Here is a 15382-nt window from a genome sequence, read left to right on the forward strand (position 1 = left end):
GCCCACGCTTCTTCACACACTTCATTTAATTCTTCTGATGGGGGAAAAACTACGGGTAGTTTTTTCTCCCCAAACATAATACCCTTTTTAGTGGTACCTGGGTTTATATCAGAAATTTGTAACACCTCTTTCATTGCTTCAATCATGCAACGAATGGCCTTAGTGGACATTAGACTAGACTCATCGTCGTCGACACTGGTGTCAGTATCCGTGTCGACATCTGCGTCTGCCATCTGAGGTAGCGGGCGTTTTAGAGCCCCCGATGGCCTTTGAGACGCCTGGACAGGCACGAGCTGAGAAGCCGGCTGTCCCGCATTTGGCATGTCGTCAAATTTTTTGTGTAAGGAGTCGACACGTGCACGCAATTCCTTCCATAAGTCCATCCACTCAGGTGTCTGCCCCGCAGGGGGTGACATCCCTTCTATAGGCATCTGCTCCGCCTCCACATCATTATCCTCATCAAACATGTCGACACAGCCGTACCGACACACCGCACACACACAGGGAATGCTCTAACAGAGGACAGGACCCACAAAAGCCCTTTGGGGAGACAGAGTGAGAGTATGCCAGCACAAACCAGAGCGCTATATAATGCAGGGACTAACTGAATTATGTCCCCTATAGCTGCTGTTATATATACTGCGCCTAAATTTAGTGCCCCCCCTCTCTTTTTTACCCTTTTCTGTAGTGTAGACTGCAGGGGAGAGCCAGGGAGCTTCCTTCCAGCGGAGCTGTGAGGGAGAAATGGTGCCAGTGTGCTGAAGGAGATAGCTCCGCCCCTTTTTTGCGGACTTTTCTCCCGCTTTTTTATGGATTCTGGTAGGGGTAATTATCACATATATAGCCTCTGGGGCTATATATTGTGATATTTTTGCCAGCCAAGGTGTTTTTATTGCTGCTCAGGGCGCCCCCCCCCCTAGCGCCCTGCACCCTCAGTGACCGGAGTGTGAAGTGTGTATGAGGAGCAATGGCGCACAGCTGCAGTGCTGTGCGCTACCTTGGTGAAGACTGATGTCTTCTGCCGCCGATTTTCCGGACCTCTTCTTGCTTCTGGCTCTGTAAGGGGGACGGCGGCGCGGCTCCGGGACCGAACACCAAGGCCAGTTCCATGCGGTCGATCCCTCTGGAGCTAATGGTGTCCAGTAGCCTAAGAAGCCCAAGCTAGCTGCAAGCAGGTAGGTTCGCTTCTTCTCCCCTTAGTCCCTCGCTGCAGTGAGCCTGTTGCCAGGAGGTCTCACTGTAAAATAAAAAACCTAATTATATACTTTCTTTTTAGAAGCTCAGGAGAGCCCCTAGTTTGCATCCAACCTCGGCCGGGCACAAAATCTAACTGAGGCTTGGAGGAGGGTCATAGTGGGAGGAGCCAGTGCACACCAGGTGACCTAAAAGCTTTCTTTAGTTGTGCCCAGTCTCCTGCGGAGCCGCTATTCCCCATGGTCCTTTCGGAGTTCCCAGCATCCACTAGGACGTCAGAGAAAAAAGAGTTTTAAATAATCCTTTCGGTTTTTCATTGAAAAGACATCGCCTATGTAGTGTGAGAAAGCTACAGAGCTTGGAGACTTTTCCTCTATTCAACTGTGGAACACCGACTGCAAACGGATGATTGATTTTTTATTTTATTTTTACAAAAAAATATTTTAGGAATTGGACGCATTTAAATTTCAAAATAAGTATTTTGTTTGCATATTAGTCATGCCATCTTGTTTAAATAACAAACAAACAAAAGTACACACAAAACACTCAAATCTGGAGAGACATTCTGCAGATACCTTATGTAAAAAAGAAAAAAAACATAACGGATTTTTAAATCTGTCAACCACGTTCACCCTTAAGGCCAGTACTCACTGGCCGATGTGGGAGAGATGTGTGCTGAGCGAACCGCTCAGCACACATCTCTCCCGCCGTTCAGCACAGCGCGATGTGTGCTGAGCGTGCGGAATGAGTGACCTGCTAGATTGGCCTGCATGCAGGCCAATCTAGCACCAGCGATAGCGATGCGCGGGGCTGCGCATCGCTATCGCTGTGGGGGGTACACACGGAACGATCGTGCTTAAAATCTAAGCAATCTAGTCAGATTGATTAGATTTTAAGCAGCGATCGCTCCGTGATGAGTACCCCCCTTTACCTTCCGACTCCTTCAGCGGGTACTGATGAAACAACAACAGTCAATATCAGACCCTTCTGTATTAAGTGAATAAGGATTGCTTGCTGTTGATAAAGTGGTTTATGTGTATCCAAAAAAGGTACTCGAAAAGTTTGACTATAAAACAGCTAATTGCATACCACAGTAATCAGGCTGACTTCACAAATATAACAAGTACTAGACTTCTCCATGGAAAAAAAAAATCCTTCCTTGAGGAAAGAAGGACAAGGTTACTTTAAGCCTCTTTTTAGCAGGACTTCAGGGAAATGCAGCATCCAATTAGCAAATAAATTGCTCTGGAATAAAGGTTAAGCAATATTTGCTCACGCTGCAAGGCAATGCATCATTCATTCTGACGGCTCATTCCTAAAACACTACAAGACGAATGGAAACAAAATCCTCGAATGTCAGCTAAATCGCAGGAACACATTTGCCAAGCAATGCCCTCTTCTCATATTGGGTAAAATAATAATAATAATAATAATAATAATAGTAGTAATAATAATAAAATATGTAAAAAGCAATAATTATAACTTGTTACCAGTGTATATAAAAGAAAAAGTTAAACAAACAATGGATACATACATAGCAAATCACTCAAACTGCACAGTGATTGTAACATAAAGTAAGATAACTGCAAATAAGCACATCTACAAAAATACAACGTTGTAGAGTGATCATCTTTTTTAGTCTGAACCTGGAAACAATAAATGGCCATAAAGCGCCTTAATGTTTATATTCAAAATCAGATACAGAACATGCAATTCTACATGTATTGTGGGAATACAAATCAGCCTGCTGGGACATGTAGTACAGTAGCAGCAGTGAAGACACAAGATGCCTAAGCCCTGTTTTAATACATAAAAGATTTGTACGGCTACATTCCTGGACATGACATAACATAACATAACAGTGGTACTGTAATATTACTTATATTTAGCGGGTCAGCAAAGTATCTAACACTCACAATGCTGTGTATCGGTCCATTGCAGACTGAACGTCTCTGCGGTAAACAGTGCGAAGAATAACCATCACAGGGTCGAATTCTTGGTCCCAGACCTCACCTTCATGTGGACAAAAAACATGGATTTACATTTACAGCTAACTGTAACTAAAGGAATATGTAACTGGCATCACTTCTGTCATCTCCCAACAGTCTTCCATTTGTTCCATCACTGACACAAGAGGTTTTAGTGTAAATGTCTATGATGGGTGTGGGATGATAGACGGTGTCTAGTTAGTCAATAGATAGACACCACATGTTAGACATTAGGTCGATAGGGTCAAAAGGTTGACATGGAAAAGGTAGACAGTACAAAAGGTCGACATGAAATGGTCGACACACAAAAAGGTAGACACCTTTTTTTGGCATTTTTGTGGTTTGTATAGGCAGTTTTGTCATCTGGGACCCCTAATTGTAGAAAGGCATCGCTCGCCACGCTTGGGGCTTGGTGGCTCGCCACAAGGTTTATAACCAACTCTATGCCGACATGGATAGAGAAGGTATGACATAGTCCAAAAACATGTAAAATAAAAAAACAAAATACGGTGTCTACTTTTTTTATGTCGACCATTTTCATGTCGACCTTTTGACCATGTCAACCTGTTGTACTATCTACCTTATTTAGGTCGACCTTTGGACCCTGTCGACCAATGTCTGTCTAACATATGGTGTCTATCTATTGACTGTCTAACACTGTCTATCTATCATCCGGATACAGTCTATGATATCCAATAGAGAACTGCACAATTATATGTGTATTACTGTGTATCTTGATAGGCTGATAACACTGGCACTACATTAAGCGTATATTCACAATCACATTTTGCATGATTTGGTGACATGCATTTACATTGGGGCTTGCCTATTAAAAGCATGGATTGCGATGCCAGAAGATAATCCTTGCAAGGGTGGGTTCAGTAATATCACTATGTCTGCAACACCAAGAGTTATATGCTGTCACAGGCAGGGCCCTCCTCCCTCACGTTCATTCCTAGCATTATCCTTGCTACCAATGCTTCTTGCCTCCTAGTCCCTTTCACAACTGTTTGTGTTTACCCTTCACTGGATACACTGAACGCCAAACTGCCTTCCCCTCCCCATAACTCACTGTCACTTGCATATTCCTTGTACGGTGCTGCATAAATTATGTGGCGCCTTAAATATAAAGAATGTTGCAGCAAACGGTGCTTGTGGCTTCCTGCTTTATAAGAACTGGGAGGGCAGGTGGGAATGCACAGTCTACTACCTCTTCAACCTACATGGACACATATCAAGTGATGTCTCCAAATCACAATTAGATAAGAGACACAGCTCATTCTTCTACCACAGGGGTGGGAAACGTCCAACCCGCAGGCCGTATATAATGCCCGTAAAATACATTTCGCCTGGCCTAACCAGGGTACCAGGGAAACGGCAGGCGGGACTAGGAAGGGGTCGGACCGAGTGGGACACGGGTTAGTGGGACGGCAGCAGGCGGGACTAGGAGGTTGATGGCATCCGATGGAGGGAGACCTGGGTTTCCCCTGCCAAGGCAATCGTGGGCGGGACTAGGAGGGGGTGTAGCTGCCAGCCGAGGAGGATGTGGGTTGTGTGCGTTATGTGGCGCTCAGTGCAGTGTTTGTAAAAGCGTGTCCCCTGCGTGTCTTCCAAGCTCCTGCTGTTATGAGACACCTGTGCCCGGCTTCTAGCACTCCTGTTCACCAGAGGCTGCTGCTGATTGGAGGAGGTGGTGGTGAGACAGTGTGGACCCGGATTGATGATGTGCAGGAGTCTGGATGGGACCTGTCGTACAGTGGTGGTGAGTGCCCTACTGGGGGCGTTATGTGTAACTGGCACTATATTGTGACATTATGTGTACCTGGCACTATACTAGGGCATTATGTGTAACTGGCACTACTGTGGGCATTACTGGGGGCAGTATATGTAAGCATCTATTACAGGGGCCATTATGTGAGCACTAAAGTGTAGGGCCACATCTACTTTCCCAGGAGCGCAGCGCACGCTTTGGGGAGGGGGATGAGCTTCAAAAATAGCCCACGAATGATGTTAAAAAAATCCAAATAGCTATTGGCAGAAATAAAACGTTTCCCACCCCTGTTCTACCACATGGCAGCTGATAAATTATAAACAAAACCAATTGGGAATCAGGAAATGTGGGGTATGCCTTTGTGTTCTAGCAGAGATTAATTGTTTATTAAAACACACAGTGTTTGAATTACATTATACTTTTTTTATTATAAGCTTTATTACTATTAAAACTTTAACAGGACAATTATCATAGGCTGGGTGTCTACTTTATGGGGCTAATTCAGACCTGTTCGTTCGCTAGGTTTTTTTTGCAGTCCTGCGTTCGCATAGTCGACGCTCATAGGGGCGTGTATTTTTGCTTTGCGAACGCATGTGTAGCAGAGCTCTACAAACAGATCTTGTGCAGTCTCTGAGTAGCCCAGGACTTACTCAGCCACTGCGAACACTTCAGCCTGTCCGGGACCGGAATTAACGTCAGGAATCCTCCCTGCAAACGCTTGGATATGCCTGCGTTTTTCCAAACACTCCCAGAAAATGGTCAGTTGACACCCACAAACGCCTTCTTCTGTCAATCTCCTTGCGAACGCCCGAATGAACGGATCCTTCGCACAAACCCATCGCTGAGCCGCTTTGTACCCGTGCGACGCGCCTGCGCATTGCGGTGCATACGCAGTTTAGACCTTTAGGTCTGAAAGTCCACTGGCAGAGAGGCAAACATGGGGTTTATACTGGTCTTTTATTTCATCTATCTGATTTAACAGGAAGAACCAGATTGCCAATGCTTGGCTTATACCCCTTTCACAATAAGCTCCTGACACGGAATATTGCAGTGTGAAAAGCGCGTCTTTGCTTATTTGACCCGGGTTACGTTTAAAAGCTGACGATTGGCTGTGTATAAGGAGGCCTGCCTCAGGGCAGTGACATGCAGGACAGACACAGGTGCTGTGTGAGTGCAATAACCTGGGTCCAACATGTGGTGAGAAAGGGGTATGAGCAGCTGGGACATAACTGGAAACAGCGTTTACCCGGATGGGACTCGGGATTTAGGTGTGAAAAAGGTATTAGTAAACCAGGAAAATAGATATCATTTAGGCCCCTTATCCACTGATGTACATTAATTTGCCAGCAGGTTCTGTATAAACACAGTCACTGGAATCATACAGATACTTAATGTCCTCAATTCCCCCAAATGAGTGACATAGGGTGAATGCGGTGCCCTCATCTGACACCCACTGATCACAAGTACTCTGTAACCACAATACAAAATGCACGATTGTCTGACATGCAGTGTCACTGTGACACAAAGCCACTGAAGAACCCTTAGAGTGAAGACATGAGCCAAGTTAGTAGAAATTATAATATCCTTTTCTAAAAGGGATTTATTTTTTTTACCAATTCTAATTTTAAAAATGTTTTACAGCATTCCCTGATCTTACACAATATTTTTAAAATTTCCCCAAGACGTCTATTTAAAGAATATATATTCCTTCTGTAAGTGAATACCTATTAGCCATAAACAAATGTTTAAAGGACCTTTAAATGAACGGGATGTTATCACAAAAGGTATCTATATGACTGAAGGATAACACAACATGAGAGTCTACAGTGCTTCTGAGAAAGCCTGTAAGCACGAGTCCCATGCAGTCCGGAACAGAACCGCTGAAATCCATTGCACTTACAGTCAATTATATCTTACATCTATAAAGAAAAAATGGTGTGGACATAAAAAAAAAAAAAAAAAAAACAATCTGCCATTTCTTCTCTCACAATGACAGAACCTGTTTTATACAGGTTGAGTATCCCATATCCAAATATCCGAAATACGGAATATTCCGAAATACGGACTTTTTTGAGGGAGAGTGAGATAGTGAAACTTTTGTTTTCTGATGGCTCAATGTACACAAACTTTGTTTAATACACACAGTTATTACAAATATTGTATTAAATGACCTTCAGACTGTGTATATAAGGTGTATATGAAACATAAATGAATTGTGTGAATGTAGACACACTTTGTTTAATGCACAATGTTATAAAAAATATTGGCTAAAATTACCTTCAGGCTGTGTGTATAAGGTGCATATAAAACATAAATGCATTCTGTGCTTAGATTTAGGTCCCATTGCTATGATATCTCATTATGGTATGCAATTATTCCAAAATACGGAAAAATCCAATATCCAAAAAACCTCTGGTCTCAAGCATTTTGGATAAGGGATACTCAACCTGTATTATTATATTTTATATTTATATTATATAATATATTTTATATTTAATATTTACGTCTTTTCCAAACACTTCTTACAATTCGTTTTTATTTTATTTTTCTTAAAGAGGGAAAAATCTATAATAGTCAATCATGTATAATAGGACAATTGGTTTTGAAAGGTCTGTTTCTAGCGCCGTAATACAGAGTGTTGTGATTCTGCTTGAATCCAGAATTCAGCGAGAGGTGTAAAATCACATTGTGTGATCAGGGCTACAGAAAAGGTCAAGTAAATGCAAATTGAAAAAACTATTTTGTGCTACAATGCCTTGGAAGAACTGCGGCTTGAAAAAACGCGGTCATGTCCTGAAGGCAAATGTTTCTAAGTAATGTACTTGAAATGCCTTAACCCCTCACCAGCTGTTATCTGTAACTCTGCCTATTCCCAGTAACACTGATAATAGTGCGAAGCACAGATGTGTCCACGCTCAGCTTTAACACTATTCGTGACAACTGCTACTGGTTTGCTGTGAATAGTGTGCCCGTCGGCACGTGCGTACGCACCCGTTTCCACAGGAATGCATGGTGCATACACACGCTGCGACTAGTCACCATAGGCTGCGGGAATTAGCTGCCGCAAGGGATTTCCAGCAAGATAAACAGGTACACATCTGTAAATAGAAATCCATACAATAGAAATGACATACTATCTTTATCTAAGCAATACCAAATGCACATTACATATGTATACCCATCTGTGAATCATGTAACCACAGTACGAGCCAAACTGCCATGTCTAATTGTGGCTTCTGATTGGTTCCTTGAACTAACTCAAGCCAAAGTCCCAGTTTTCTGGCAGGACTGGGAGACTATGAGGTGTACTGAATTGTAGTCGGAAACTGCTGTCTTGTCAGAAAGACAGCAGTTTCCGACTTTTTTAGGTCGGAAACTGTTCCGACCTATTCAATCCCCCTGCTTTTCTGAAAAGTCGTCAATTCCAACTTGTCAGAAAACACGTGGATCTGTCGGAAGCGTGGCCAAATTCAACAGATTTTAGCCCCGTTTCTGACCATGTCAATCCAATGAAAAAAAATAATAATTGAATACTGAGATGTCGGATCCTTTCCGTCGGATAGGATCCAACATCAATTGAATATACCCCTATGGCTGATCTGTGCCACTGTTGTCATAGGCTCAAGGGAGCAATCAGAACTAGAACGCTCCAGGTGATAGTGCATACAGTGGAGGAAACCATTTTGTGGGATGAACAGTAGCGGATCTTGCCACGGGCAAGCAGAACTTTTGCCCGGGGCGCCGCCATCCAGAGGGCACCGCACCATGGCAAGATCCGCTACCGCTGTGCCCCCCGCTGCCCGCTGTGTCCCCCGCCACCCCGCTGGTCCCCCGCTGTGAAGGGAACTAGACGCTACGCGTCTAGTTCCCCTTCGTGTAGAGGACCTTTGCTGTGCGGTGCGCGATGACGTCATCGTGCACCGCACAGCATTGTGGGACTGACACAGACGCTAGGGGTCGTAATTGACCTCTAGTGTCTGTCTATGCCAGATCCGAGGAGAGGAGCGGCGCCGGCGGAGGTCTGCAACGGTCGGGAGCGGGGATAGTAAGTATTAACTTATTTTTTTTTTCTTTTACAGCGGCGCTACTCTACTGTACAGGGGGCGTAACTGACCACGGTCCCTGTATGAAGCCACGTCCATATTTCCCGCCCGGGGGGCGCCAAATGGGCAAGAACCGGCCCTGGGGATGAACCAATATAATTAGCCTATCAGTTCACTAGAAACATCACTGTGGCATGACTTTCTTATGCAGGTTCCTTTGAAGTGTATTGGGAAGAGTCCTCTCTCCTTGGCAGCTTTCTCATGAACATTGCACCTACTTCCAATGTCAGCAGACGATGGGTCAATAGAACAGATAAAATGGGTATCTGTGCACCACCAAATGGGTAGTTATAGGTCAAGCTAATACATTTAAATATCCATTCAATTTAACTGGCAATGAAGTGAATGGGGTTAGTGTGGCTATGATTTTTTTTCCTGAAGGTGGCCATAAAAATACACCTTGGGGGGTATTCAATTTTTTGAAAAGTCAGTTGGTGTCTGTTTTTTCCTATCTAATAGACAGGAAGAACCGAACACCCAACCGACCTTTCAAACAATTATCCCCTCTTATATCATCAAAGATCAACAATATCTACCGTAAAAATCCCTTTAATAACAGTTGCATTCCTTTATCAGTTTATTAAAACAAAAGAAATAGTTTCTACTGTTAAGTTTATTGCGATATAATTATAAAAAGGAACAGACATACAAAACAAAAAATAAAATGATCACCCCCATAAGACTTATTCCAGAGAAACAGGACTAATAGAATAAAGAGTAGACAAATAAATAAGAATTAGAAAAAAAAAGAAATCTCATCAGTTCTGCCCCACTGAGCTGGTATTTAGTTGGATCTCAGGCAGTGCTCAATCAGTCATTTCATAAATCATGAGCCTAAACCCTGAATTTTCAGACTATTTTAACATAACAGGGTTTTGAGAGAAGTTGCACAGAAGAGACAATAGAGGAGTAGCGCCACCAAGTGGTTAATGTGTAGAAGGCATACAATCTTTACACCAATTATTGTTTTTTTAATAAGCTTTTTCAAAACATTTTGCGATACCAGCGACATACAATATAGACTAAAAATAAAGTAGCACTACACTAGATATTACAAATCCTAAACTGCCTCGCCATTAAGAAATATCTTTAATAGGGACAGAATATATATTAAAAACAAAAACAAAAAAACAACCTAATTCAATAAATAGCACAAAAAATAAAAGAGTTGATATTGTGGTGAACTTAAACGGAATGTATCATCTTTAAAAATATATGAACTCAATGCTGCAGAGTATATTTTAAAATCAGCAAAAAATAAAAAGCTAAAAAGTAGGTGAATTCAAATTATGTTGTGTTGCGCTATTGCCTATCTATTAAAATGTATGAGTAGTAAATAGTTACTTCTTATGAATAAGATTAAATGGTACAAGCCTTACTAATTGTAATAATCTACTAGAGAATCAGTCACAAGCGACTGTTTTAAATTCAGCTCTTCTTTGGCTTTTGTATTATGTTAAACTCTACTGTATGCCAATTCTTTATCTTCAGGAGTACATATGTATATTCCCTTCTACAGTATGAACTAACACAATAAACACACACACAGACTAGGGGATGTTTTTGTTAGCAGCCAATAAACTAACCAGTACCACTGGTGTATGGGAGGGGAAAAAAAGACCACCCAGATAGGACACTGGCAAGAAGCAGACCCAGGACCCAGTGTTATGGGTCAGCAATGCTAACCACTATGCTGCCCACAGTCCAATTGGTCATTTAGACGTTGAACCTACAAGTGCTGTATTTAATACCAAACTCCAAGACCATCCGAATTTCCCTACTCCTTGCTTGGTGGGACTCCCATGACACTTGCCTTCTTCTCTAAACAACGCTCCATAAATCACAAAGGATGAGTAGAACCCATACATACCCTTCGGTGTATACATTCCTTGCTGCATGGAACCTCCAGGCTCAAACACGGGAGCTTTAAAGTCAGCTACTGCAGACAATACCGCCTCGAAGCTGGTGTTGCCAGGCATTACACCGCTTTTGGGATTAGGGCTCTCTGGAATGTAGCTAGCAATTTAGGAAAACAAACCACAGTTGCCTCATCAGTGATTACATTAAAGTCTCACACAGTCATGTGTGAAAAAATAATACACACAGGAAAAAAAAGTACTTACCCATACACATTTCCAAATAAAATGAATGTATTTAATAACTGTTATAATAAACAGTTTTAACATAAATCTCTTTCCTTTTAAACATTTTGTGCTTGATACAAAATCACACTCAATTATGCCGAAGCGGCCTTACGACACTCCCTCGCACACTGTTCTCTTCTGTGCGTACTACCAGCTGCCACACAGTAATGCCAATTCTATGGACAGAGGGCCTAATTCAGACCTGATTGTAGCAGCAAATTTGTTAGCAGATGGGCAAAACCATGTGCACTGCAGGGGGGGGGGGGAGGGGGGATCAGATATAACATGTGCAGAGAGAGTTAGATTTGGGTGGGTTATATTGTTTCTGTGCAGGGTAAATACTGGCTGCTTAATTTTTACACTAAAATTTAGATTTCAGTTTGAACTCACCACACCCAAATCTAACTCTCTCTGCACATGTTATATCTGCCCCCCCTGCAGTGCACATGGTTTAGCCCATCTGCTAACAAATTTGCTGCTACGATCAGGTCTGATTTAGGCCCAGAGAGAGAAACGTCTTGAGATCTGTGAGAAAGTCAGACATACCTCTGACAAAGGGAACAGAGACTCCTGTCCGCTATGGTGCGTGCGCAGTTTACTAAAGCATGCCAGATGCAGCTACACTTGGACCAGCTTACGACTCAGTCAGGCCCATTGTTGCTATAATTAGTCAGTCAATCAATGATAAAATTCAGCAATGGTATATAGGACAAGGAACAATGACGACTCCAACTACAAGGAAATTCCATCTCGCCTCTTAATAGAACAAATAAAACAAACTGATAGTAGTGTAGCAATATATATCTCAGGCTACACTACCGGCTAGTATTCATTTGTCTAGTAAAAATTACGGGTGTTCAACTAACAAAGGATATAAGGTCAAGTAGTGAGCTATGAGTGCGGTCATTCATACAGAGCTGAGCGATCATCTCTGCTCTCAGGATCTCATCATCGGTCATTCCTAAAATCATAGATAAACAAAGATTAAAGTGTGGTTACATTCCATACTGAAAATGTTACTGCACTCACACCAACATTCACATAAAAAAAGAAAAGAAGGTAAACAAAATGATTTCATATAGCTTAAAATGTATACTTTGTTCTTAAAATTCAATCCACATAGGACATAAGGTTTAAAGTAGCTGATTAGCTTCAAACCCCCACCTCACAGATGTACAGTATTATTCCAGATGTATTACTAGTTATGAGGTTTAGTGGTATCAGCGCGTATTGGGCCTAATTCAAGATTGATTGCAAAAGCAAAATCTTCCTCTAATGGATAAAACCATGTGCACTGCAGGGGGGTAGATATAACATGTGCAGAGAGGATTAGATTTGGGTGGGTTATGTTGTTTCTGTGCAGGGTAAATACTGACTGCTTTATTTTTACACTGCAATTTAGATTTCAGTTTGAACACACCCTACCCAAATCTAACTCTCTCTGCACGTTTCATCTGCCCCCTACCCTGCAGTGCACATGGTTTTGCCCATTAGAGGAAGATTTGGCTTTTGTGATCAACCTTGAATTAGGCCCATTATGTGCTGCTGACACCACTTCTCCCCCATGTCTGGAAACGGAGATGTGTTAATTGGCGCCCCCGTCATTATTGGCGCTGCTATTTCTTTAAGATGTGCCAGCCAATGTACGAACGGTCAGTGGCAGTGACTGGTCCAACAGCGGCAGGTGTTCGATTTCAACAGCAGTAGGTGTTGTCGCCTCATTCACAGCCATTGGTAGGGAATATAGATTGTAAGCTCCACTGGGGCAGGGAACGATTTGAATGGCCAAATACTCTGTAAAGCGCTGCAGAATATGTGTGCGCTATATAAATAACTGGTAATAATAATTGTACCCGGCAGTGGCAGCTGCCGGGCAGCATGAGAGATCTTGCTCATGCCCAGTGGAGCCGGCCAGGCTATGAGACAAGACATCAGCACTAGGCTGATGTGCTGTGGACTCTGACAGGGATCGCCGGAAGGATGAGCTTTTACTCCCCCACTCTGGCAGACAAGATGTTAATACATCTCGTCGGCATTGCTACCAGTTTTGCCGTGGTAAAGAGGTGAAGCAGGAAGCGCTGTAGCAGCATGATCCGTGCCGCTCTAGTACGTATACCCTCATATCACTTTTTTGCCACATGGAGGTACTGCTAAAAAATAGGTGGGGGAATATCAAAGGGGAATTTCATGTAATACAGATCTGGAGCAAACGTTTCTGTGTATCTATTTCATTTTACCATTGGTTTTCAAACCAGCCCTTGAGTACGCAAAACAGGTCATGTTTTCAGGATTTCTGTGTGTGCAAACAGGTGGTATAATTGCTGTCCTAGAAAAATGGACTAAAACGTGCATAAGTATAAAGAAAACATGACCTGTTGGGGGTACTTGAAGCCTGGAAACGAGAACCACTGACCTACAGCAATGTTTCTACCATGCAAAAGTACTGGTGTCACATAGTAATTTGGATTCAAGCACAAACCAATAAAAATAAAAAAAACACATACATAAAAACGTGTACAAGTGTTAATAAAATAGTGTGGTGTTCTCCAGTGCTAGAAGGTGCAAGCTATTTATATTAAAATGAGGCATTTACCGGCTGTCGGGTTCCCGGCAGTCAGGATACAGATGCCGGAAATCCTGACAGCCGGGGAAATGCCGGTGGTCGGAATCCTGACCCAAGCGGTAGTTCACGCCACCAGCCGAGGGGGAATGTAATAGTGTGGCGACCAAAGGTTGCCACCGGGACCGAATTGTGGCAAACGCATCGAGCCCGCAAGGGGACATGCTGCACTCGCTGCCGGGATTCTGGCTGTCGGGTTCCCGGCGTCGGTCTCCCATACCCATCCCGCCTATTTATATTAAAAAGAAGACAAGAAATGTAAAAGATCCTACCAGACAAAATACAGAAAGAAATGGTTAATTTTATACATTTATTTTAAACTGAACCCTAACGGCATTCAACAATTCAGGCTTCAGTACTACACAGAGTGCGTCTGGTAGGTGGTAATAAATGTAAGTAATCACACTGCAGGGCACATTTATGAAGACTGACAGGGAAAACAAAGTGTACCCTAACTTTAATGTTCCAAAATTAGCTCCTTTATGTTCAACTCTGTAGGTAGCAGAGTAATGGAAAAATAAGATTTTACTTACCGATAAATCTATTTCTCGTAGTCCGTAGTGGATGCTGGGACTCCGTCAGGACCATGGGGAATAGCGGCTCCGCAGGAGACAGGGCACAAAATTTAAAAGTTTGACCACTAGGTGGTGTGTACTGGCTCCTCCCCCTATGACCCTCCTCCAAGCCTCAGTTAGGATACTGTGCCCAGACGAGCGTACACAATAAGGAAGGATTTTGAATCCCGGGTAAGACTCATACCAGTCACACCAATCACACCGTACAACTTGTGATCTAAACCCAGTTAACAGTATGACAAACGTAGGAGCCTCTAAACAGACGGCTCACAACAATAACAACCCGATTTTTTTGTAACAATAACTATGTACAAGTATTGCAGACAATCCGCACTTGGGATGGGCGCCCAGCATCCACTACGGACTACGAGAAATAGATTTATCGGTAAGTAAAATCTTATTTTCTCTGACGTCCTAGTGGATGCTGGGACTCCGTCAGGACCATGGGGATTATACCAAAGCTCCCAAACGGGCGGGAGAGTGCGGATGACTCTGCAGCACCGAATGAGAGAACTCCAGGTCCTCCTTAGCCAGGGTATCAAATTTGTAGAATTTTACAAACGTGTTCTCCCCTGACCACGTAGCTGCTCGGCAGAGTTGTAATGCCGAGACCCCTCGGGCAGCCGCCCAAGATGAGCCCACCTTCCTTGTGGAATGGGCCTTGACAGATTTAGGCTGTGGCAGGCCTGCCACAGAATGTGCAAGTTGAATTGTGCTACAAATCCAACGAGCAATCGTCTGCTTAGAAGCAGGAGCACCCAGCTTGTTGGGTGCATACAGTATAAACAGCGAGTCAGATTTTCTGACTCCAGCCGTCCTTGAAATATATATTTTCAATGCTCTGACAACGTCCAGCAACTTGGAATCCTCCAAATCGCTAGTAGCCGCAGGCACCACAATAGGCTGGTTCAGGTGAAACGCTGAAACCACCTTAGGCAGAAAGTGAGGACGCGTCCGCAGTTCTGCCCTGTCCGAATGGAAAATCAG

At 43.2% G+C, this 15382-nt stretch overlaps 1 protein-coding gene across 1 annotated transcript in view; it reads right to left on the reverse strand.

Moving 5' to 3' along the window:
- The window catches only part of UBR3 (ubiquitin protein ligase E3 component n-recognin 3), a 406648-nt gene that overhangs the window by 237312 nt on the left and 153954 nt on the right, over nucleotides 1-15382 (reverse strand). Inside the window, exons 17-19 of the mRNA XM_063933505.1 lie at nucleotides 12076-12161; nucleotides 10927-11068; nucleotides 3111-3207 (exon numbers count right to left, since the gene is read on the reverse strand). Coding sequence (XP_063789575.1) covers nucleotides 3111-3207; nucleotides 10927-11068; nucleotides 12076-12161 — 325 coding nt within the window. The remainder of the gene's footprint in view (nucleotides 1-3110; nucleotides 3208-10926; nucleotides 11069-12075; nucleotides 12162-15382) is intronic.

Source organism: Pseudophryne corroboree, chromosome 7 (assembly GCF_028390025.1).
Source record: "Pseudophryne corroboree isolate aPseCor3 chromosome 7, aPseCor3.hap2, whole genome shotgun sequence".
Lineage (NCBI taxonomy): Eukaryota > Metazoa > Chordata > Amphibia > Anura > Myobatrachidae > Pseudophryne > Pseudophryne corroboree.